Consider the following 26483-nt stretch of genomic DNA (forward strand, 5'->3'; position numbering starts at 1 on the left):
CCACGTATCCTGTGGCCCTGCCTGCGCTGTGTCTCCCGTTGCCCGATCGACTGACACCCCCCACTTCTTCTAACGCCACTTCTTCAAAATAGACTCGCCCAGGCCAAAAACCGACTTCTGCGCATGGGCCACAAAGTTTCAATCGCACTGTACGTGTGCGCCCGCACGTGGTATTTTGTGGAAGAGCCACACTCAAGGGGCCAAAGAGCCGCATGTGGCTCGCGAGCCGTGGTTTGCCGACCACTGATCAATCCTATTTTTAATCCCTAGAACAGTGCTATCCAACAGAATGTATTGTGATGATGGAAATGCTCTATAATTTGCACTGTCCAATATAGTAGCCACTAGCCACATGTGGCTATTATGACCTTAAAATGTGCCTGGTATGATTGAAGAACAAGATTTTAAACTTTATATAATTTAAAAATATTTTAATCCTCACCCCAGGATAAGTTTTTATTGATTTCCGTGAGAGAGGAAGAGAGAGAGAGAAACATTAATGTGAGGGAGGAACATTCATTGGTTGCCTCCTGTACCGGGGATCAAACTTGCAACTAGGCATGTGCCCTGATGGGGAATTGAACCTGCAACCTTTTTGGTGTACGGGATGATGCTCCAACCAACTGAACCACCTGGCCAGGGTGACTTTATACATCTTAAATTCAGAAAAACCACATACAACTATTGGCTACCTTAAGAGACAACACAGCTCTAGAACCTCAACTAGATCTGGCTGAATCTTATGTATACAGATTTATGTTGTGCTGAGGTTTGGTCCAAAAACAATTATCTCTAGATTGAATAAGTTAAGAAAGCCTTTGGCCCTTCCATTCAGCTTTGTAGGAGCAGCAGCATGACTCACTGAACTAAAATGGACTCGAGCATCGATTTTGGCCCCACGAGCATCTTGTGTTGACTAAGGAAGACGGAAGGGCAGGGCAAATCTCCCAGCACTGACCAGGCCTTAATAAACTGAATAAGCCAATCAGGGTTCACACCCGAAGGCTTCTTCCCTAGCAGGGCAAAGGGGGGATGAATATGGCTGTCGCCAGGCGACACCTGCTTCTCTGTCCATCTACTAGTACATTTCTTGAGGTAACATAACAAAACCAGCTTTGATCAGATGAAGAGAAAGTGAAAAATGGCACTTATATATACCTGGTTCGCAATGATGATCAACATTTCACTACTAAAGAATATTAAACAAAATCAGGCCAACTGCCTGGCCAGTTGGCTCAGCTGGTTGGAGTGTTGTCCCATACAATACCTAGGTTCAATTCCCGGTCAGGGCACATACCTAGGTTGCAGGTTTGATCCCCGGTCAGGGAGCCTATGGGAGGCAACCGATTGATGTTTCTCTCTCACATCAATGTTTTTTTCTCTCTCTCTAAAAGCAATGAAACATATCTTTGGGTGAGGATTGAAAAAAAATATATATGTAGTCCAAGGTTACTTGTTACGCTGACATGAGAAACAGTGGTCATTAAAATAAACCAAAACATTTAAGCTTAAAAACACTCAGCTTGTTAAATATTCTTCCACCGCTGCCTTTCTGTAGCTGGTTAGCTGAGTGAATGACTGCTGGTGGGAAAGTCCAGTCACGGGATCCCACCTCGACCCAACGCTCAGGCAGATGTTTCACTCCTTGCTGTCCTCCTCCACTTCCTCTGCTGCTCCCACTCCCCGGAGCGGCTCACCCACAGGTTCCACTCCTGCTCCTTTCTCCATGTCCATTTCCACAGTGACCTCAGTGCATTTTTTCTTTTAATACCAAAACACTGTTTATTTTAGAGCCAGCCTTCCGAATAAGGCAGGTGAGCAAATATCTGAATGTGTGGGGTAGGGACACATTGCACGCATTCCATCTAGACAGGTGTTTAAATTACAGCGGGAATAAATACAGGTGATGGATTGAAAAGAGGGTAGGAGAAACAGAGAGGGAGCCAATTTCCGGCGGCTGGCCCGCCCAAGTGTTATTGCTTGTTACTGCTGTTTGCTAAAAGTAGTGCTGCTGCCAGTGCTATAATTAAAATATGATGGTATTGCCTGATGGCTTCCCAGAATATACCACCACCCACCCAGATACATAACCGTTGGGTATCTAAAGAGGACCAGGGCCAGGCCTAACCTAGATCACTGTTGCTCTAGTTGGCATGCTCTAGAAATGCTGGGGTCCTACGTGATCAAAACAGTCCAAACCTCAGATGATTTGATAAATATTCGCTGCATTGCCTATCACAGGCAAGGCCTTGGGTAAACCTTAGGGGTATATACAGATTCAACTGTGGCCCCTGCTCTAAAGCCACAAAGGAATTTGTGTTCCCCCAGACAAACAGCAACATACAAGGCCTCCAGAATATAAGTGCCATAACGAAAGTGCTAAGGAAATTCAAAGAAGGCATGTGAGCTGGGCCTGGAAGGATAGGGAGGAGATGCTGGGGGAGGGAGTGGGGACAGTCGTTCCTACCTGGCAAGAAAAATCATAAGTAATGCAAAGACAAATAAGCAGGAAGAATGTCTGAGAAACAAAAAGCAGTCCACTAGTAATTTGGCAAAAGCCTAGAGCAGAAGAGAGGAAGTGGCAGACAAACAGCTTGGAGAGGTCTTTGCGTACCACGCTAAAGATTCTGTCCTTCATCTATAGGCCAACAGTAAGCTTGCTCAGGGGTTCTGAGAGTAGCGCTGTATCAGAATTGTGGGCAGGCAGTTGAGAATCCCAAGTCTGGCGAGAGGTAATAAGGCTGGGATGAGGACATACTAGTATTACTGCTGGTCTCCCCTCATTTCCCGCCTGGGCTAAGGCAGAGTGCTGGGCCTTGGAGCTGGAGAACTGCGTCTGTAATACAATAAATTCACTCGAGTTCATGTGCTCATTGTTCACGTTTTCTTTTCGGATCGGCCCTCTTTTGGATTCCATTTTCCCATGTAGCGGGTGAAGAAGGGGCTGCCTGCCCGTTAAGATAGAGAAGGTCAAAGAGTGGGAACTGAAGCCACTTTGCTCTAGGGCCCTCTGAGAAAAGGCACCTTTCCTTAGCTGTGTCTTTCCATACTTGTCTTCAACAGTAAAATGGTTTTGAGGATCAAGATTAGGGGAGGGTCTGGGGGGAAGGCACCCCAGGAGGATGATTAGATGGCCCCAGTCCTTCAGTCTAGGTCTGAGGCCCGGAGGGCAAAAGGAGACATTGCATCATATGCCCAAGTCACCAAAAGCTCGGGGTTCCACTCAGGAGTTTAGAACCAAAAATCTGAAATTAAAGAAGGCTTCCACTTGAAGGATCCCCTCTGGGCATCTTCTCCTCAACCTCAAGATGGTGACTATGGAATCCTGGGTTCCAGCCAGTTCTCTGAATCCGAATTTAATGACCGTGTGGGCAGTAATGTCCAGCCCCCCCTTTAAACCCCAAAACCAAACATACTGACATCCAAAGATGGTGAGGCTTTAGTAGATACTTGGAAAAAAACAACACAGGTTAATGAAAAAAGTGGGATGCTGGTATCCAGTGGGACCCCTTGAGAACTCACCAGCTCAACTGTCAGCCAGCATCTGCCTCTATGCACCCAGGTGCTATCAGTCCCTTAAGGACAAGACTTCACTCATAGCAAACCACAGAATCCCACATTTCTTTAAAAGTGGTTTGTTTATAAATGTAGTGACAAAAACCCTCCTTTAACTGGGCCTGCAGATTTTCACATGACTTTACCTTTCTTGACACAGAAGCAATTTCTTCATTCTAGCATAGTCAATAAAAATCTTAGATAATTCTTGTCTGATAAGGCCCAGAGATGGGGATTCAAAAGCTTATTTCATTAATTCATCAAATATTTATCAGACACCTACTCTGTGAGTGGCATTCTTTTGAGCACTGAAGATAGCCTGGTGGGGAACATATCACTAAATATATAAAACTAGAGGCCCGTTGCACGAAGGAAGGCCTATCCTTCTCCTGGCTGCTGGCACCGGTTTTCCTCCGGCACCCGGGACCCAGGCCTTTGCTCCAGCCACAGCGGAGAAGCAAAGCGTCTTCAGCCTTCAGTCTTCGCTGCTCTGGCCGGAGCCTTCAGTCTTCGCTCCGCGCCTGCGTATGCAAATTAACCACCATCTTTGTTGGGTTAATTTGCATACTCTCCTGATTGGCTGGTGAGTGTAGTAGAGGGATAGTCAATTTACATGTTTGTCTATTATTAGGTAAGATGTGTGAAGCAAGGATGACTACAAATTTGGAACAATCATTTTGGGCCAAATCATTAATATTAATAGCCATATCTGACCTAAAAGTTTTGAGAGGTTCTTGCAGACCCTGGGTTTATTGGGCACCAATAGGAACCTAGTTGGGAGAATTTCTATAAACCATTTGAAATTAATGCAAATTTCTAAGTTTGAGTGTACATTTTTTTCAGGAGAAAGAATACAGTTTTCATTCAGTTCTCAAAGGGATCTCTGACTCCAGAAAGGTTAAGAAGCATTTGGACCGACATGAATATGAATTTGTCTAAATCTGCATTCATACCGTCCTCTCTGCAGGCTCACGCACTGACATGGCTACAACTCCGGGCAATGTCACAAGAACCACAGGCTCTCAGTGCTAAGCTCAGTCATTTTAGTCTGATGAGAGGTTAGAGTCCTTATCAAACAGGACGAGGCAGAAATGCACAAAGGGAAAGAGCAGGGAGTCAGACAGACCTGGATTTGAGTCCTGATCAGTCACTTTCCATTTGTGTGACCACAGCAGTCACTTACTCTCTAAGCTTCTAATTTCTTCATCTGTAAAAAAAAAATATGTACCTCATACGGTTAAAGAGAGAATACTTACGAAGTGCTTGGCACAGTGCCTATAACTAAAGTAGACATTCAACTAATGTCAGCTGCTTTTTTATGAAGGGCAGGTATGGTCTCATCAATTTTTAAAATGGAGAGCAATTGTTTAAAAAAATATAAAAACCAACAAAATATAGAAAAATTCTTTTCAATTTAGCTTGCATGTGATAAGTACCTACCAAGTGCAAGGTGCTGTGCTAGGAGAAGGTTAGAAAGAATTGCCATCATCTACACAAATAAAAGACAAAGATGCTAATTGACTGTACCTTCGCTACACCCAAGCCACGCCCACCAGCCAATCAGAGCATCTATATGCAAACTAACCCAACCAAGATGGTGGCCGGCAGCCACAGAGCTGGAGCAAGCAGGAGGCTTGGTTGCCCTGGCGATGGAGGAAGCCAAGCTTCCCGCCTGCTCTGGCCAGCTGTGGCCTCCGCAAAAGGCAACAAAGTTTCAATTATAGAAGCTAAATAAATCCCAGATACCTGCTTCCAGCCAGCCTCCACTGAGAGCTTGGGTGGCTGGGGGCTGTGGCCAGCCTGCAAACAGCCATCAGCCCCTCACGCAGGATGGCCACACCCTCATGGGGTGAGGGTCCCTGCTGGGGGGCTTGGCCAGCCTGCAAAGAGCCATCAGTCCTTCACCCAGGCTGGTCAGGAACCCCAGCGGGGACCCCTACCCTGAAGGGGCTTGGCCAGCCTGCAAACAGCCATCAGCCCCTCACCTAGGATGGCCACACCCTCATGGGGTGAGGGTCCCCACTGGGGGCCTTGGCCAGCCTGCAAACAGCCATCAGCCCCTCACCCAGACTGGCCAGGTACCCCAGCAGGGCCCCCCCACCCTGAAGGGGGTATGGCCAGCCTGAAAATGGCTCTCAGCCCCTCACCCGGGCTGGCCAGGCACCCCAGCGTGGACCCCCACCCTGAAGGGGGTGTGGCCAGCCTGCAAACAGCCATCAGCCACTCATCCAGGCTGGGCAGGCACCCCAGCAGGACCCCCCTCCCTGAAGGGGGTGTGGCCAGCCTGAAAATGGCCCTCAGCCCCTCACCCAGGCTGGCCAGGCACCCCAGTGGGACTCCTACCCTGATCTGGGACACCCTTCAGGGCAAACCAGCCGGCTCCCACCCATGCACCAGGCCTCTATCCTATATAATAAAAGGGTAATATGCAAATTGATCCTAACAGCAGAGTGACTGGGAATCACTGGTCACTATGACACACACTGACCACCAGGGGGCAGATGCTCAATGCAGGAGCTGCCCCCTGGTGGTCAGTGTGCTCCCACAGGGGGAGCTCTGCTCAGCCACAAGCCAGGCTGACGCCCGCCAGTACAGTGGTGGTGGTGGGAGCCTCTCCTGCCTCCTCAGCAGTGCTAAGGATGTCCGACTGCAGCTTAGGCCTGCTCCCCACTGGCAAGTGGACATCCCCCAAGGGCTCCTGGGCTGCCAGAGGGATGTCTGACTGCCAGCTTAGGCCCAATACCTGGGGAGCGGGCCTAAGCCAGCAGGTGGTCATTCCCTGAGGGGTCCCAGACTGCGAGAGGGCACAGGCCGGGCTGAGGGACCCTCCCGAGTGCACAAGTTTTTGTGCACTGGGCCTCTAGTGTACTTTATAACTCAACAGGAAAGAGATGTATAATAAGTATAATAGAGTTCTTATAGAGAGTGATGAATGAAGGGCTAAAGGAGTATAGAAAATGGACAGAAGACTTCTAGCTGGGGCAGCAATGCCTTCTTCAAGATTCACTACTTTATTTTTAAAAATACATTTTTATTGATTTCAGAGAGAGGAAAGGAGAAAGAAAGGAAAGATGAGAGAGAATCATTGATCGGCTGCCTCCCACATGCCCCAATCTGGGGAATTAGCCTGCAACCTAGGCATGTGCCGTGACTGAGAATCGAACCATGACTTCCAGGTTCATAGGTCCATGTTCAACCACTGAGCCACACCAGCTGGGCAAGATTCAATTATTTATTTTTTAAAATGTACTAAGTACTTCTACATCCAGGTGGGGGGAAAATTGGTCAAAAAGTGGACATGGTCCCCCTACTCAATCAAATAATTTACATTCCTGTAAAATCAACACATTCATTGAGTACCATCCTTGAGTCGGGTTCTGAGGCAGCAAAGGAGACTGCCCTCAAAGAGCTGGCTAACTATTAAGGGAGAGAGCTATCTGGACATACACAGTGGGCTGAGCGAAATGGCACGCATATGAGTGAAGTGGCATCTATGCTGAGCCTGGACGGATGTCTAAGATTAGACATGGTGACTGGGGAACATTTCCCTTGAGAAGATAGCATACAGTGAGGCACAGAGACCAGAGAAATTCTGGTTGAACTTCACAAAAGAATGTGTGATGGGAGAGAGACAGACTAGAGAGTAGCCTGGAGCCAGATTCTAAATTAAGGCTTTGAATAACATTTAATAGCTTGGGCTTCACATTATAGATCACAGGAAGCCCCTCGAGATTCTTGAGCAGAGGAGTACTATTATCAGACTTATGATTTAGAAAGATTCCTTTAGAGCAAAGACTAGGGTGACTAAGAGAGAGGCTGGCTGGGAGGCCATTTAGGAGGTAACTGCAGCTGTCCAGTTGAGAGATAATTAAGGCCTTAAGCAGGACGGTAGATATAAAAGTGAAACAGAGAAGATAAATATCAGAGACATTCTAAAGTCAGAATCAACAAGACATGGCAACCTGCCTGGACGTTTAGAGAGAATAAGGAAGCAAAGAGAGACAATGATAAATCAAAGCTCCTTACCTAAATTCCTAGAGAAATTGCAATGTCGACTAACATAGAGAGGAAAAAGGGACAAGAGTAGGTTTTAGACATAGTAAGTATTTTTGAATATTTTAAAAATATGTTGAATATTTTAACGCTGGTAATACAGTTAGGTGGAAGAGTGTAGCAGGCAGCTGGAAATTTAGACCTGGCACTCAGCAAAGAGGTTCAAACTAAAAGATACATATTTGGGAGAAATCCACAGAACAGTACCAGGTGGAGCTATGAGAAGAGACACTACAGAGAGAGGAAACGTTCCGCTGTGCCTGGAATTCAGAGATAACTGGAGGATGCCCAGGCATCACCCACCTCTTCCACCAGAGACTCTGCTGCTGACCCAGAGGTTCCCCAGTGCCTGTTCTCATAACTGAGGTCCATATGCCAGGGGCTTAAAAACACGTAGAAAATGCAATCTTTCCAGCAGGAAGAAAAGAGCTCTCAAAGGAATTATTAAAGGGGTGAAGATGCTAAGGGAAGTTTCAGGTAGGAGGTGGTCAATCATAGTGCCACATGCTAAAGGAGAATGAGAATTAAAAACAGGTGACCGAAGCTGGCAATTTCAAGGTCTTCAGTGACCAGTGAGAGAGAGTTGGACAAAATGGTCAGAGATGAAATTAGACTGCAAGAGTAAGGGGTCGGGGAGGACTGAGGGCAGCAAGAGGGTGTTTCTTCAAAAGAAATTTGGCAGTTCAGGGATGACAAGAGCTTGAGGGAGTGGACAGCAAAAGAAAAGTTATTTTAGAACAAAAGACCATGCAGTAGGCCAAGGAATTAAGAAAAATTGAGGGCTTAAAGCCTTGAGAGACACAGAAGACGTAGGGAATTAGATGAGATCAATGGGAACTAGGTCTTAGAGCAGAGGCACAGGGATCCAGGAAGGGAGTGGTCCTGATATTAAAATTATTCTATCTTACCAAGAAGGAAGTCAAGGCACAAGGAGGTTAAGTAACTTGTCCAAGGTCTCACTGACTCAAGAGTGTCTGCTTTTTCGTTTCTAGGAATGAAGAGTAATGTATATGATACAAAGAAGTACCAGAAAGCATACAGAACCAAAGGAGTTAGGCTTAGCCAACCACAAAATCCGAACACAATGTACAGGCACTCAAGTGTGTCCAGATGAGCTGAGGAGGCAGGAAGGACGTCTGGGGGCCAAAGACCCCTGGCTGGGGGTAAACTGAGTGTCACCCGCCTCGATCCTAAAGGACATTTGTAACCAGGTCAAACATTTAGCTCCTCTCTGCCAATCTCACTTTCAAATTGGAATTTGTGAAATCGAGATTCACTCAAGGTCTACTGTGGACCATGAATAAATCAGCAAGACGACAATGGTAGCTGCTACAGCAAAAGAAATGAAAAAATAAATTCCTTTGTGAATTCTTTCAATGCATATGAATGAGTGAGAGTGAATGAGGACTGGTGTGAACCAAGCATTCCATACCTAAGCATATAAACATTCTATTCCTAAGCATATATCCTTCTCTAGGACTAGGCAGGGAAGTATCAGGACAAGGAGCAAAAAATGAAATTAAATGGTTTTCTTTTCTACTCTCCATCGAAATGAAAAATGTGAGAAGCAAAACGTGTCTCCTCCCTCCTATGTATCTGTCAGCACATTTCCAGGAGGCCTGGCCACATCCCGGGCACTGGCTGGCTGGGGAACAGAGACTGCCGGAGCCCTCGCCTGGGTGGTCTGCTGTTATCCCTTTGATTAAACTCCCAGGCGGGAGGAGCTGGAGCTGCTCCTAATGATAGCTGGGTCCTGAAATCTCACACGCGCTGCACAGAGAGGGCCACGGCTCCCTCCGATTCGCTGCCTCCCCTCCTCACCACAGAGCTGGGCTGATTTGCCACATTCTTCTGTGCACTCAGGGCAGTGACCACAGGGGTTGCGTCTGTGCAGAGCGCCGCAGTTGTAAAGAACACCTCTCCCAGCTCTGAGTGAGGCAGAGATAGTGAGACCTCACACCCAGCTCCACCCCAGCGCCCTGCCAGCTACTGCAGCGCTCCCCCACCACAGGGGAAAGATGCTTGTGGAAAACCTTGCTTTCAGGGAGTACACACTGCTTTCCAGAGGCTCCCATCCTCCCCAAATAACCAGCCTCTCACATGACAAGGGAAAGACCTAAATGGGATCTGCCTTCGGTTCAGACTTGGAAGGTATTTGTTGAATAATTGTACGTTAAGAATATGTATCTTGCCCTAGCTGGTGTGGCTCAGTGGATAGAGCGTCGGCCTGCGGACTGAAAGGTTCCAGGTTCGATTCCAGTCAAGGGCATGTACCTTGGTTGCGGGCACATCCCCAGTAGGAGATGTGCAGGAGGCAGCTGATCGATGTTTCTCTCTCATTGATTTTTCTAACTCCCTATCTCTCTCCCTTCCTCTCTGTAAAAAATCAATAAAATATATTTAAAAAAATATGTATCTTGCCCTAGCTGGTTTGGCTCAGTGGACAGCGCATTGGCCAGCTGACTGAAGGGACCCAGGTTCAATTCTGGTCAAGGGCATGTACCTCCCAAGGGCACATACCTCCGTTGCAGGCTTGATCCCTGGCTGTGGTCAGGGCACATACGGGAGGCCACCAATTGATCTATCTCTCTCACATTGATTCTCTCTTTCTGTCTCTCCCCCTCCCTTCCACTCTCTCTAAAAACCAATGAAAAATATCTTTGGGGAAGGATTAACAAAAACAAAACAAAAGAACATGTATCTCTTCTAACTTCAAGCATGCTTGAGCTGGCACAAATATTTCTGAAGTGGCCACTGTGGCTACTCCTGTGGTCAGGCAAGTTTGATATTCTCATGTGTTCTAGGCCATAAACAAAGTTCAGGCATAGCAGTAGTAGTAAAAGCAATGACAAGGTAAATGAGGTTCTGTTTTTATACGGATTCCTAAGAATCTAGCCTTTAATGTAAATTCTGGGTAACTCAAAGTTTTTGGGTTGTCAGAGTACTTTGCTTCTTTACTTTTGGCTAGTTTACTCTTCCTCTGCATCTTCACCGGTGAGCAGGGAGAGAAAGGGGTGACAATGCCTCATCCATCCTCCTCCCAGCTGCCTGAGGAATCCAGCTAATGGTCTCTATGGCTCCTAGTCAACTTTGAAATGAAGAGTGAGTTCCTGCAAGGGCATTCAAAGCTCTCCGTGAATCAGCCCTTGTCTTCCCGTCCAGCTTCCATCCTAGCTGGTCCCTGCTGGCTCCCTGTCCTCCAACACCACTAATCAGAATGGAAGTTAGTTCACGCTGAGGACTGTCTTCTATCATCCCCACAGATTGGTGCCCAAGCCTGGAACACTCGTAAGAACTTAATAAAATGTTTTTGAATGAATAAATTTTAAAAAACCATCTGAATAAAAAAATTTTATGGAGAATGCCACTAAAAACTTTTTTTTTTATCCTCACCCAAGGAAATGTTTATTGATTTGAGAGAAAGAGGGAGAGAGAAATAGAGAGAGAAACATCAATGTGAGAAAGAAACATTGATTGCCTCCTGCCCCGACTGGGGATTGAACCCGGTATGTGCGCTGACCGGGAATTATACCCATAACTTTTTGGTGTACAGGACAACACTCCAACCAACTGAGCCACCCGGCCAGGACTGCCACTAAAAACTTTAATGGGCTAAATAATTGAAACTGTGGACAATATAAAATGATTTTCCAGAAAATGGTGCTGTTCTATTTTCCCCAACAACAAATAAAGAATCCAAGGTTGAGAGAAGTTGAGTGAATTTTCCAAAATCACACAGCTAGTCAGTGACAGAAGGCAGGTCTTTAGATGGCCAACTCAACTCTCTTCCCACTACTCCACCCTGCTCATTAGATACTACAGCACCTCCCTCAGCACTGCTCCAAGCACTAACCAGACTATTACCAAGACTCCAAACGCTAAGACTGACATCTAATGGCAAGTTCAGAGCCCTACGAAGAGGAGTCTGATGGACTTTTAAATTCACTGGCACTGAAATTCTTCTTAGCTGAGAAAGATGGACTGATGAAAGAAAACTTTCCAATTATAATACCCTCACCTAAGATTCCCACAAGATCAGGATCCTGTCATTCTGCAAGGTTTGCAATCCACCAAATGACACAAGTGGAAAATATGTAAATACCAATATTGGCTATATTTTTTTAAAATATATTTTATTGATTTTTTTACAGAGAGGAGGGGAGAGGTATAGAGAGTTAGAAACATCGATGAGAGAGAAACATCGATCAGCTGCCTCCTGCACACTCCCTACTGGGGATGTGCCTGCAACCAAGGTACATGCCCTTGACCAGAATCGAACCCGGGACCCTTGAGTCCACAGGCCGACACTCCATCCACTGAGCCAAACCAGTTAGGGCTTGGCTATGTTTCTTCACTACACTCGCAAAGAAAAAATTTTAATGCTTTGGTGCTTCTAGCTGCTCATTTATAAATTGGAAACATATTATAGTCAATGAGCCAATGAAAAGATGTGTAGCAGATCACTGGCCCCTTTCTCCCTTCCTCATAGCCACTTCACATTTCAAAATTCCTTCCCACTCTACGATGGGCGTGATATTCTATTCCCTCTTCCCACTGTTCTATCACTAAAGTCTAACTAACTCCCTTCAATTCTCAACATTGCCATTATCAGAGTCTGCTTTCTGTTTCACATTGGGTCTCTCCCTCTTCCTTCCTTCAAACTATTAGAGATTTGAAAAAGAAAACCAATTACTTTCTCCCATACTGGGGTGACGCTGAAGTACAGCTAAAGCTTACCTTTCATTTTGGTCCTAAGTTTTAAACAGAGAAGTAGGGCACCACCAGGGAGCAGTGTGTTGCCTACATTGAATATGTACTTAAAGTACAGCTTCACGTTTTCTAGACTTGAAATCATTACAGAGTTGCCACCATTTAAGGAATCTGACACAACAGAGAGAGAGGAAAATATAACTGTGGGGTTAAGTTATGATCATTTTTTTGGAGGACTTTGATGCCATTTTGCTTTAAGGAAAAGGAGAAGATATGGCTTCTACTTTCAGTTAAATACCACAGCGAGGAGGGGAAAAAAGAATCCCAAAGTTCTTGAAAGTTTCAACTAATCTCATTGTGTTGTAAGCTTGTTATTATCTATTTAACTTAAAAGCCAAAATCTTGGTATCTATTTCCACCTAGCCGGCTTTCCAGATGACCTTAAATATATCATTTCTTTCAGCATCAGTTTTCCCCACCTGTGAAATGGGGAGAATAACGTGTTGGAGAAGGGTGTACTGAAATACTTCATTAATCAGTACCCATAAAACATCCCGAGATCACAAGATCAAAGACGGTACAATAAAAAAGAAAAGAAAAGTAAAGGTAATGTTATGGCATTCTGGTAAAAAGATTTGTAAGACTAGAATTCACTAGAAAATGTTACCAAATTAAAAAGTTATTTTAAAAGATCCTATAAAAGTTATTTTTAAAGATCCATGAAATAAGTACATCAACAGCAGCTGCAACTTGACTTTGCAATAAGTGTAACAGAAACTCATTTTCTTTCAAGTTGAAGAACTCTAGTTCAAAACCAGCTAATACTCATTCAACTGGCATCAGTATATAGAAATCAGTAAGGACAGAGAAGGACAGAGTACCCTGTCATCACTCCCGTGTCAGTCCAAAGAGCCCTCTGGCACCCCAAACCGTGCGTACCTGCTGGGTGAGGAGGCTGATGTGAGTGGAGGGCGAGTACTGCCTCGCCGCCTGCTTCTCGGCTAGCCGCTGAAGTTCAGCTGTAACCATGCTTTGGTTGTACCGCCTGCTATATGAAGGAACATCTTCTCCCTCCTTTTGCATTTTGGCTACTCCTGAATGCTGCTTATTTGCATGGCCTGAACCTGCTAAAAAAAAAAAAAAGTTTTTACACATGTAAAAATAAAATTAAAACAAGATGGTGACAGAGAAACCTCAGCCAGATTACTTTACTGACAACATAAGGAGAAGACACTATCTTCCAATGCTCACAAAAATAAAAAGAAATCCTTACTATACCCTAAAAATTCTTCCTCCTGCCAAATTGTTGCATGCATTTATTAATGTGTTTTTGCTCTCTATGATAGCTTCATAAGAAAGAATTTCATCCTGTGTAGTGGAAATAACCAATCCTAGAATTTACTAATCTGAACAAAAATGTAGCCTCGAAATGCATGATTATAATTCTTGTTTTTTCTTGTGTGACTGTACTTGCCGTAGTCTATGGCATCCACTGTCAAGTCATCCACAATCCTTCCAACAAAGCTCTGAGATCAGAGTCCTATTAGTTTTGAACACTGAAATTCTGGCAAGAAAGAAATTCTTTAATATAAAATCAAGGTCATATTTTTTTCTATACTAAAAGTCACACATCTTATTGAAAAAAATTTAAAAATCCAAAAAGTAGAAACACTGTAATGTGTTTTCTTTCTGTTATACTAATGCTTCTATAACTGTGATCATTCTGTATATATGATTTGGTGTCATTGCTTTTAAAAATCTAAATATTCTGTTTATTATAGGATACATACAAAATATTATTTATAACAGATGTATAACCCATACAGCATATTATAGTGAACACCTGTGAACTTATTATCAACTCAGGCCACATCACCAATAAATGTGCATCAACCCAGGTGGTCCTAATCCCTTGCCTCCCTTTATCATGTATTCCCTTCTTTTTAAAAAATGTAACTTTATATTATGTATTTATGTATGCATTTGTGTGTACACATACTCAACACCAGTTAATTTTGCTTGTTTTTGAGTTCTAAAAAAATGTAAACCTTACTGTAGTGGTTTCCTTGGACTTGCTTTTGTTATTCATTACCATACCCCCAAGATTCATCCTTTCTAAGTATAGCTAAGATTTATTAATTTTATCTGCTGCTTGGTATTCCATTTTGCAAGTACACTACAAGTTCTTTTTCTATTCCCCCATTAGATATCCTAGTTGTTTCAAGCTCATTGCTATTATAGACGGCGCGGCATACATCCTGCATACGTCTCCTGGTGCATATGTGGAAGAACTCTTGTGTATATGCCTAGGAGTAGCATTGTGATCACTTTGCAAGATATATAAATGTTGAATCACTATGTTGTACACCTGGAATTAATACTGTATATCAACTGTAATTAAAATAAATTTAAAAAATAAAAAGTCTAAAGTTTAATAATATATTAATCTCATTCCCAAAACTACTCAATAACCACAGAATAATTTGACTCGCATCACTTACAGGCTATTATTGCTGTCTACTGTATTGTTGCTGACTATATATTGTTGTTTAATACTATTTAAGCCATTCAGAGTATGTTCTTGACTACAGTGAGAAAAAGTTAAAAGCCAATTAGGAAAAGTAGAGAATGCCAATCATATAAAAACTAAATAATAAATATAATCAATCCATTGGTAAAAGAAGAAATCACAATAGAAATTAGAAAATATTTTTGAACTGACTAGAGCTTCTTCTGTTTCCTATACCTGAGAAAAATAAAAAAAAGGAGGGTGAAAAAACAAGTTTTGATGATAACACAGGGTATTGGAGACACTGATATTACTGAATTTCTCACATGAGAGAAAAAAGTTCAAATCAGAACATTATTATTATTATTATTATTACTGATTTTAGAAGATTAATAATAATAATTACATAGAATTAGCACAGACATATATTCATATTTATGACTTATTAAAATAACCCACTTAATATTTCTAATTCAAGCCACATATTTAATATTCGTTTCATTTGAAATCAGATACTGATTAAGAAACAGATTGGTGCCCTGGCTGGTGTGCTCAGTGGTTAGATTGTCAGCCTGTGCACTGAAGGGCCTCGGGTTCAATTCCTGGTTAAGGTTCAATCCTTGTATGGGAGGCAACTAACCAATGCGTCTCTCTTACATCAATGTCTCTCTCTCTCCCCTGTCCCTCCCTTCCACTCTCTCTCTAAAAAGAAAAAAAAGTAATAGGGAAAATACCCTTGGGTGAGGATTAACAAAACAAACAAACCAACAAACAAAAAGGAAACAGATTGGCTATTTACAAAACATAGTTTAGCTGTCACTCACGTTAACATGGATAACACTAAAGCATTTAAAAACTGACTGATGTTAAGATTTTCCCCAAACTAATCTCCAGATTAAATTCAATACCTATCAAAATCCCACCTGTCTGGTTTTACAAAAACTGACAAGGTTATCCTAAAGTTTATATGAAAGTGCAAGAGATCCAAAAATAGCCTAAGCAATATAAAAAGGAACAAAATTGGAAGAACCATTCTTGGTGATTTCAAATTTACTACAATGCTACAGACAATGTGGTACTGACATAAGGACAGATGTATATCAGTGGAATAGAACTGAAAATCTAGAAATAAACCTTTACATTTTTGAATAAAGGATTTTTGCTAGGATTGCCAAAACAATTCAACATGTAAATAATACTCTTTCAACAAATGGAAAGGGACAACTGAATATCCACATGCAAAAAAAATGAAGTTATACCATATCATGCATAAAGATGAACTCAAAATGGATAAAAGACCTACATGTAACAGCCTATATATAAAACTCTTAGAGAAACATATATACAGGGTTGGGCAAAAGTAGGTTTACAGTTGTTAGTATGGAAAATAATATAATTAATAAATAATATTATAAGAATAAGCTGTATTTCATGTACTCACAACTATAAACCTACTTTTGCCCCACCCTGTATAAATCTTTGTAACCTTGGGTTAGGCAATAGTTTTTCAGATATGATACCAAAAACACAAGTAAGAAAAGAGAAAGTATGTAAATTAGAGTTCATTAAAATTTAAAACTTTTATGCTTCAAGGAAATGAAAACACAGCCAACAGAATATGAGAAAATCTTTGTGAATAAAGTATCTGACAAAGGACTTGTCAGAACACTTACAACTCAACAAAAAGATAATATCCCAATTTTAAAATGGGCAAAGTATTTGAATAGACACTTACCCAAAGAAGATATATAGATGACCACTACGCACATGCAAAGATGCTCAACATCATTAGTCACTAGAGAAATGCAAATGATGACCACACAAATACACTACCTTAAACCTACCAGGATGGGCAAAATAAAAAATACAGGACATAATAAGTCTTGGCAAGGATGTGGAGAAATTGAAACCTTCACACACTGCTGGTGGTAAAATGGTATAGTCCCTTTGGAAACAGGCCGGAAGTTCCTCAAAAAGAGGACTATAAAGTTACCATGTAACCCAGCAATTCTACACCTAAGCTTACATCCAACAGAACTGGAAACATAGGTCCACACAAAAACTTGTACATGAATGTTCATAGAAGCATTATTCATAATAGCCAAAAAGTGAAATAAACAGATAAAAAATGTGGTACATCTATCCCATGGGATATTATTCATCCATAAAAATAAATGAAATACCAATACATACTACAATATGGATAAGTCATGAAAAGATTATGGTAAGTGAAAGAAGCCATTCACAGAAACCACCAATTGTATGATTCATTTGGTTGGGCGTTGTCCCATGCATTGAAAGGTTGCTGGTTTGATTCCTGGTCAGGGCACATGCCCGGGTTACGGGTTCCATTCCCAGTAGGGGGCATGTTTCTCTTTGTCTCTCCCTCTGCTTTACTCTCTATCTAAAAATCAATTAAAAATATATATTAAAAAAAAAACTAAAAAAAGAAAAGAGAAAAACTTGAATGATAAAATGGGTCTACTTCATTTAAAAGTAGATACCCTAAATAAATAAATAAATAAAATTAGATACCCTAGACATCTGTAATAATGTCAACAATAAAAATAAAATAAAAAATAAAATAAAATTAGATATCCTATCTTAAGAATTCTTTGGTTATTTATTCAGGTCATACTTGACTTTAAATACATTAAAAAATAAAATAATACTAATTTGTCTGATGTCAGGAATAACTATTTGAATCAGAAAGAATGCACATAGCACACTCATAGATCTATGATTATCTATGATGGGAAATCTCATGTATATGTATATATATTTTTTATTTCATGATGGAAGAGAAAGGGAGAGAGATAGAAACATCAATGGTGAGAATCATTGATTAGCTGCCTCCTGCACACCCCCTACTGGGGATTGAGCCCACAAACCAGGCATGTGTCCTGACCGGGAATTGAATCGTGACCTCGTGGTTCATGGGTGAATGCTCAACCACTGAGCCACACTGGCCTGGCAGGGAAATCTTTTAACTAGATTGTAAGCTCCTACTAAATAGAAGCCCTGTCTTATTCATTTCTTTATCCCAGCACCTAAAAGAAATTCTGTTTTATTTTGTATCAGTGAATGAATGCCACTGGACCAAATGCAAGACTCTTCCTTAGTTATATCAGAACAATACAGCATGTCCTTTACCTTTCAACAAAAAAAAAGGCAAAGGGAAAAGACGACATTCTCTTCTTACTGGGGCTGGGAGGAGCTGGCACTGCAGGCTGCCTTTCATTTTCCCACTCACCTGCCTTTGCTGAAGAAGGACGAGACAGTTTCTGGCTATAGATGTGTGCAGCACTCTGGAAAGAGGAAAAGGGGCCAATGGTGTAACTGCCTGATCGACAGCGTGGCTGGCCAGCGGGGCTTAGTACGTTCTGTGTCCCAGGATGAATGGAGGGAGCAGCACTGTCAGGGACTGTGCTCAGCAACACTGTTGGCTGGTGAGGCATGCTGGGGATGGCTGGAGGAATCTGAGATAAAGAAGCTTGGTGACCAGGCCCTGGTGCGAGGTCAGAGGTTGTAACAATAGATGACAAATGGTTGTTGGGAACTTTCTGCAGAAGATTAGCAGCAGGACCAGAAAAAGAAGCAGAGGAAGGATTGGTAAAGACTAATTTAGTCTCTTTTTCTGCTGAAGTGGTAAGTCCTATGAAAACAAAAACAAGACAAAACAAAAAAATAGATCATTTTAAGAAAAACTGGCATATAATCACAATAAAGCATGAAGTAAACATATTTAAGCATCAACATAATCTTATCATGAAACAGAAATCATGAAAAATACAGACTTTAGTGAGTACTCATCATGAATTTAATAAATTTTGCCTGCGGAGATAACCTGGCAACAGAAAGAGTTTGCTTTTAGTTCTTTCTCAAAGCTGGAGTTGGGACTAGCTCCATTAACCAGCGCAGAAGTTTTACAAATGTTAGGGCATCAGACAAAGTTTCTGGTAGTGACAGCTAACACCTTTCTTCTGCTTTTCAACCTTCTAGAAAAGTGCTCAGAATTTCTAAACACTAAAGTGAGAAATTCCTTGGAAGGAAAACAGGTTCTCAGTAGATTATAGAGGAAATTCTGAGGGAAAAGGAAGAACAAAGAAGAGGAACTTCTTTGGGGTAATGTCTCCTGCTCTCAAATCATTTAATATCTGAGGACTTTTTCCCTTTTATGGATCTATCAGTGAGCAGCAAGTCTATGTAGTCTGAAGTCACTCACGAGATAATTTATCAGAGTGAATTTCTGTTGCCTGTTGCTGTTTGGGCTGCTTTATTTTCACGTCTTCCATTGTCTCAGGATGATCTGAAATAAAAGATAAATACTGACCAAAATACTAACCTTAGGCTCTCCTACTAATGCTAGGGCATCAGTACATACAATTTTGTTTACAAAAATATAAAACAACTATAAACCAACCCTAGGAACCAATCCTATCTCAACCACACTTTTCCAAGGATGGCCAGACCCACTTCTCTCCAGAGTGGGCAACCAACCAAATGATTCCCAATGACCCCCAAGCCCAGCTCCTGCTAACGGAACCAGGGAAAGACATTTAAATCCCAGACAGCCATCCATGGACTGCCAGCAAGCTAGGACATGCTTGGAAAAGAAAATAAGGACAGTCAGATGCCTCTGCCAAGAACTCAGACTATGGGAACAAGAGACCAAGCAGGCCGGTGGTACCCTCTGGAACAAAGAGGTCATAATGTGTATGGAGCAGGGAAACCACCAAGAGACAGAAAGAACAGCCCTGATATTTGCTGGTGAACACATAGATATTCCAATAGCTCTGTATCTTAAACTCCTTGGCTTTACTTCAATAATTAAGTGAGTTTACTTGAGATAGGTTGATCAGTATATTTAACAACAAAATAAAAACTCTAATAAATTTCCACTCAAATTAGTTTGTTTTTTTCTGCCACAGAATTCTGAAAAAGGACAGCCAGAACTATTCATATACTTAGGGGAATATTCCATAATCTTTCTCAAGGGTTAGGCTCATAGAAAAACTTAAGAAAGGTCATTTTACAGATCATCTTTCAAAATGAAAGAATTAGGACATATGAATTCTCCTCTCCATCAGCCATGGTCATACTACCACACATTTGTGTGCTCATGTTTGAAATGAGTCCAGAAATTAGCAAATGTCATACTGCTGTTTCCTTGGTTGAGGCCTTCCTTTTGCCCCTCTGGTGGTGGTGGTTCTTCTTTTTTTTTTTTTTTTTGGCTAATCCTCACCCAAGATTTCCCCCTCCGATTGATTATGTGCCCTGACCGAGCTATGAGACCTTGACCAGAATATCAAAATAGCCACCCTTCAGTCCATGGGCCAACACTCTAACCACTGAACCAAACCTGCTAGGGCATCCTCTGATTACTCTTGATAGGTACAGACAGGTATAGATCTTCTTATATAAAGTCCTTAACACACAAACTCCAGAATTCCCAAGGACCCATTTATACAAATAGGAATAATGCTGCCAGTACATTTTGTTAGGGCTTCCCCATTACTGCCAGGGGAGAAGTTATATTCTGAATTGCAATCTAGGCCCTCACCTACTTGGGTTAACACACTTTTCTCTACCCCAACCTCAATATGAGAACTTCCGAGCCTCCCTTTCCCAACACTTCCACCAACCTTCTTCCTGTACTTATTCCTCCAACTTCATCCAAAGACAATAAATGTTACATAAAGTGAAGGAGTATGACAGTTCTGGTCATTGCATACCTACAACTATCACAATGTCTGACACATAATAGATGCTCAATAAAAATATTTAGAAGGAGTGAATGAACAGATGAACAAACTAGCTTCAGGACTTAGGTAAGTTAAGAAAGCTCAAGAAGAGAACTGAACTCAGAAGAATGTCTAGTAATAGAATAATTCAGTGATACAGTGAGCTAAATAGGCTTTTGTGGACTAGCCTCAGAACCTAAAAAGTTTTTAAAACATTAACACTGCTTTTCTGGGGAAAACAAACTCACATTTTAAATGGCCAATTATCCTGGCCATTGCCACATTAGACTGCCGTAGCCTAAAGAACAGGAAAAAACTCCACCTTTGCATCTGCCATTTAACTCCTTGACAAAATTAGTTTATTGAGTACTATATCTTATACTTTCATCTAAATTTTAAATGAATATTACATTTAAAGCACAGAGCTCTGTTTATAACAGAATATCACTGCTACTTTTTTTAATCATGTGACGTTACCTAGATACTTTGATCCACATCAATTCCAAAATCCCCAATCATAGAGTTCGCTAACATTGAAAACATTTAGAAACATGTGGAAACATTCTGGGTTACTACAATGACTGAAAAAATTTAATGGAATTTAGTGAATGGAATTAAGGATATTAAACATCCCACTAGGTGTGGAACAGTCCTACACAACAAAGAATTCTCCTACCCCTAATGCCAATGGTGATGAGCTAGAGCAGTGGTTCTCAACCTTCTGGCCCTTTAAATACAATTCCTCATGTTGTGGCCCAACCATAAAATTATTTTCGTTGCTACTTCATAACTGTAATGTTGCTACTGTTATGAATCGCAATGTAAATATCTGATATGTAGGATGGTCTTAGGCGACCCCTGTGAAAGGGTCGTTCAACCGCCAAAGGGGTCGCGACCCACAGGTTGAGAACCGCTGAGCTAGAGGAAGCAAAAAATGTAACAAAAGTGAGATATCATTAGGAGAGGCAGAGAAACAGATTAAGAGCAGTACATGCTTTGAGTCAAGCAAGCGAAGGCTCAAACTCCTGGCCCACAGCATGGTGATGGGCATCCTTGAGCAAGTTACTCAGTCTCTTTTGGCTTCCGTTTTCTCATCTGTAAAGAAGTTTTAAAATAGCACCTACTCCATATGATTTTTGGAAGTAAAAAAATAAGATCATGTCCAGCAGATTAATAGGATCTATCACTAAATGTTGGCTACTAATTTGTCTTGAAAAGCTTTCTGCTGTTAATTATCATAAAAAATCAGTTCCCGTCCCTCTTCTGCCTTTAGCACAAAAATGTAATGTAATGCCTCCTTCTCCCCCATCTGGCACTGTAACATGTCACCACCGTGGCGTCTACCATTGCTTAGACAGCACATTATTCTTGGCTCTCCTTTGCAGATCTCTTATTTTTCCACTTGTTCTTCTTATTTTTCATGAATTAACCAACATACTTACCACCCTTTGCTCCGCTATCAGAATAACTGTTGCTGTTTTTAGAGCCTTTGGAGTGAGTCCCCAGGAAGACGCTTGCAGACTTGTTTTTTTGGGTATAAAAAGTCAACACCTCCTCCAGTTCAGCCTCACTGCAATGAGGAGAGAAAGGATGGTCAGAACTGGAAGCTGTTCTGGAAAATCTTCCCACCAGATTTTATTACAAAAATGGTGTAAGCTGGAGAATGGGAAAATGAAAAGACAAGCTGAACACCCCTGACTAATAGATGGTTAAATACAATATAAGTAAAGCAATCTAAAAGTTTCAAGCTTTATTCCTTCCACAGTGAATTTTCTAGATCTGCACTGTCCAATATGGTAGCCACTACCTTATAAGTGACTATTTAAATTTAAAGAGTTAAAATGAATAAATTTAAAGATTCTTTTCCTTAGTTACACTAGCCACATTTCAAGTAATCAGTAACTACAACACAGAAAGTTCTATTGGACAGCCATGTTCTGGATCAGGGATCCACCAACTATAGACTGTTCTAGATCAGGGATCCACCTGACCAGCAGCCTGTTTCCGTATGGCTCCCAATTAAGCATGGTTTTTATATTTTTAAAGAATATGCTGTATAAAGACTCCATGCAGCCCTCCAAATCTGAAGTATTTCTTCTCTGGCCCTTTATAGTCTGCCCACCCCACTTCTGGATAATTGAGGTATACTCACTAAAAGAGCCACTGACATTGGTCTATGTCAGCACAAAGGAGACCCACCACTGTAACCTTGGAAGAGTTCCCTGACCATCTATCTATACAATGAAGGAGAATGAACTAGATGTTCTCTAGGTCACTTCAAATATTGAAATTATATGCACCTTGTGAATACCCACAAAATAAAAGTATAAGGAAATAGATGAAAGCCCTTACGATTCTTCCAGTCCATGTGTTATACATGGATTCTGTAACATCTACAGCAGCCTCTCAATGGCTTTTTTGCATTTTTCCCCTGGAGCCTGGCTATGTTCCAGATAAGAAGCCTTCAAATGAGCAAAATATTCCTGCATCCTCACAAAGAACCTATATCCCGTCTTCAGCACACACTGTAGTGACAACCTAGGAAATGGCATCTATGCATTTCAGGGTGAACCCTAAGGTCTCTGAAGTGGCACAAGATAAAGGCTTAAGTAACTACCAAAGACCCAGGGCGGAGGCTGCCTCTGCCTGTCAGTGTTTTATTTGGCCTTCACAGGTTACTGACAGGGAACGGTTAAGGTTGGTCAGAATACAGGCTTGCTTTATACCGCCTATCTTATCCTCTGCCCACTTCACAATTTATGTTTCCCCGCCTGACTCCTGCAGGTGTTTGAATTCAACAACCCTGACAGAGGCATCCATGTACCACCCAAGCATAATAAAGGAACTGACACTAGCACCTATTCCCACAATCAGCATTCAGTCCACAATCAGTGATAAATATACTTTATCTCCAAATCTATATCCCAGCTAATAGTATATATAACCCATTTTGACTCCCAAGTTAGGTCAAGTAGTGGAATATACATCACTTTTTTTAAAGTTGTTTTTTCTTTTCTTTTTTATATTTTAGGGATTTTTGAGATCTCTAGGAGGAACTAGAAATTAATCTTTTTATTTTAAAAGAACCATTTTGTGAACATGATCTAGTGTTTGTTTCTTCTCTATTTTTATAATGTTGATGTGGCAAACTGTTTCTTGCTTTGTTTCTATACCTGCTTTATCAATCATATTACACAAGACCCAAGAATGTCAACAAAATTACTACAGGATTATGAACTCCTAAAAAATGATGTGTTTGCTGTTATGTTTAAGCACATGATATTGAGGCTATGATTAGGTCTGCACAGGCATTAAACACAGATCATACCATGCTGGTGACTGATAAACCACCACCTGATTTAACTTCACAAATCAACCGAGAGTTGATTTTTCTACTGCTTTTCTCTCCACTGTGACTTTGATGGTTGAAAACTAATTAATGGAGTTATACAGATGGTTTATCTTTTATTTAAGTGGTTGTGTAGAAGTCTGTTTTGTTTTAGACAAAAGCCTTAAAGTACAAATCATACATAATATAAATACCTTTGTTACCTCCTCCTTTGGAAACACACTGTAAATGGACAAAATGGCCTGCTAATTTATATCAAGATAGAGAGCCAAATGCTAAAATTTTCAATCCCTAAAGACTAACCCTAAGCATGAAGGGCTTGTTCTATTTTATATAAATTAGGCGTAACCCTCACAGTGCTGAGAAATTGCCAATTCCACAACCCACTCAATGTAGGCAAAATTTGGTCATCTCTCTGCATCAGTAGGCCAGGGATAAATTCAGATCCAGTAAACACTAGAAGCCTCTAACTTCAATTTTCCAAAGGGCTCTCTCAGCACTTTGAGTGATGTGTACTTTGAAGGCTGTCTAGAAATACAGCCCAGATAACCAGCAGCAGTGTTATGATAAACTAAACCATGACAACAGCAACATAACTGGCTGAGATATGGAGAGGCCAAGTCTAAGAAACTCTTTTTTTCCTTCTAAGAGTGATTTTACTCACATCCATATGTTAGGAACAAGGGAATATTGGGAATTCAATGGGGCATATGGAAGATGGAACAAGAGTTTTAATTCTTTAAAAATGTCTTCTACCTTGCTTGTTTAATGAACTCCTGAAAATTTTCCGCATTCACCCCATCTTCCTCCTCTTCCTCAAGTTTCTTCTTCGATTTCTTTTCAGCCATCTGGTCTGTTTCCTACCCAGTCCCCAACCCCCACAGAAAAACAACAAGATAAAACCGACTTCCAATAAATGCACATTTCATCATCTGGTTTCACAGCTTAGTAAAGACATTTAATTCCTCTATGGACTTCTGCCACCCATCGATATGATACATTGCTTTCTGCCATTATTTCATGAAACATTGTGAAATTTCCAAAAAAAAATTGCAGAATAAATGTAAGTTGTTATCATGTTTTTACTTTCTATTCAGAGCCCACTGAGAAAAGGGCTTTTAATAGGATTTTACTAATGTCTATGGCCATACTTACAGCTTCAACAGTATGACAACAGAGACTGCATTTTGTTACAATTAGGGAGAAGAAAGATAGGTCTTTGAAGATACTCCTATACCAACCAGCAACCAAACTGAATAAATCCTTCATTTATACAAGACATACCAAAATTCTGAACAGATCTGGAAAAAATCGTGGGCTATGGATTCAGTTATGTTAATGCACCACCAATCACTCCACGCATCTTTTAAAAAGCCATTTAGAATTTCAGGCCTCAGCTTTTCCTTTTGTAAAATGACCATATGTTTTATAGACAAAAAAATATATTTCTAAAGCATTCTGAGACCCTTGGATAAAAGATGCTTTACAAAGTAATCTAACCAAATAATGTATTTCCTGGGCTTCATTGTAAAATGATGCCACTGGTTAAATGTTCTAGAGAACAAAGTATAACTCTCTCAGGAAAGAAGACTGTAATTATACTAAATCCACAGTTCAAATTAGCTCTCAAATAGTCAATTCACCACTGTCCACAGGCACCATCGGACAATGCAAATTCACATAGCCCGGGAGTCATCTCAGGTACAACAGTGCTCAAAAGGAATATGCCTTGTGACAAGAGTTAACTATGGCCACTGGGGCCCTCAGAAGTAATAAATAAGTAGCCTTTCCGCCCAACTGGGTTAAGGAATGAGGTCCTGCTCCCTGTAACAGTCACACATGGGATAATGAGGCTAGAAAAGAGAAGGACTTCGCCACCCACTGGGACAGAGGCTTCTAGACTGTTTCTGACAGCGCACGGCAATCTAAAGCAAAGGCTAACAGACAAACCACCTACCTTGTTGTACACAATGATAAAGTCACCCAGCTGATGGGCCAGGATTCTCCTGCGTTCCAGAAGTGCCAATCGTCGGCTGGGTAACACCATCCTCAGTGAGTGCTGGAGGTTACCTGATGCTCGCTTGAGGAAACGAACCACTAGCTCCTATGAATTAAGAGTCATTGTGGGGGGAAAGCAGGGATTGTGCTAAGCAACAGAAAACAAGCTATCAAGGGATTATACAACAGAGAAGTGGAAAAAAGCAAACTATACATTTCAACAAGTAAGACCTAGAGCAAACATGTTAGGTGTAGGAAGGATACAGGAAGACATAAAACAAAGGAAATGCACTCTCTTCTCTTAATAAGCTGGCAATTGGAAAATCAAAATCGATAATTGTGCAATAAAGCAATAGCTGTAAAACTACCATAAGTCATATACAAATAGTATTATAACAATTTAAAGTGCAGATTGCACTTCTAATAGGGTGATCAGAGAAAGCTATTTAGGGAAAGTGGCATTCAAAGATAAGTTGTGGAAACAAAACCATGAGAGCAGATGAAAATATCAAAGGTGAGAAGGTAGAGGAAGAATACAGAAATAGTCATGCTTAGAGATAAGTGG

At 41.4% G+C, this 26483-nt stretch overlaps 1 protein-coding gene across 1 annotated transcript in view; it reads right to left on the reverse strand.

Annotated features, from left to right (window-relative positions):
- TTLL5 (tubulin tyrosine ligase like 5) overlaps positions 1–26483 on the reverse strand; it is a 196061-nt gene that overhangs the window by 61434 nt on the left and 108144 nt on the right. The window contains exons 24-29 of the mRNA XM_023762178.1: positions 25878–26024; positions 24677–24780; positions 22014–22141; positions 19053–19136; positions 18081–18482; positions 13258–13442 (exon numbers count right to left, since the gene is read on the reverse strand). Coding sequence (XP_023617946.1) covers positions 13258–13442; positions 18081–18482; positions 19053–19136; positions 22014–22141; positions 24677–24780; positions 25878–26024 — 1050 coding nt within the window. The remainder of the gene's footprint in view (positions 1–13257; positions 13443–18080; positions 18483–19052; positions 19137–22013; positions 22142–24676; positions 24781–25877; positions 26025–26483) is intronic.

This window comes from Myotis lucifugus, unplaced genomic scaffold, assembly GCF_000147115.1.
Source record: "Myotis lucifugus unplaced genomic scaffold, Myoluc2.0 scaffold_235, whole genome shotgun sequence".
Lineage (NCBI taxonomy): Eukaryota > Metazoa > Chordata > Mammalia > Chiroptera > Vespertilionidae > Myotis > Myotis lucifugus.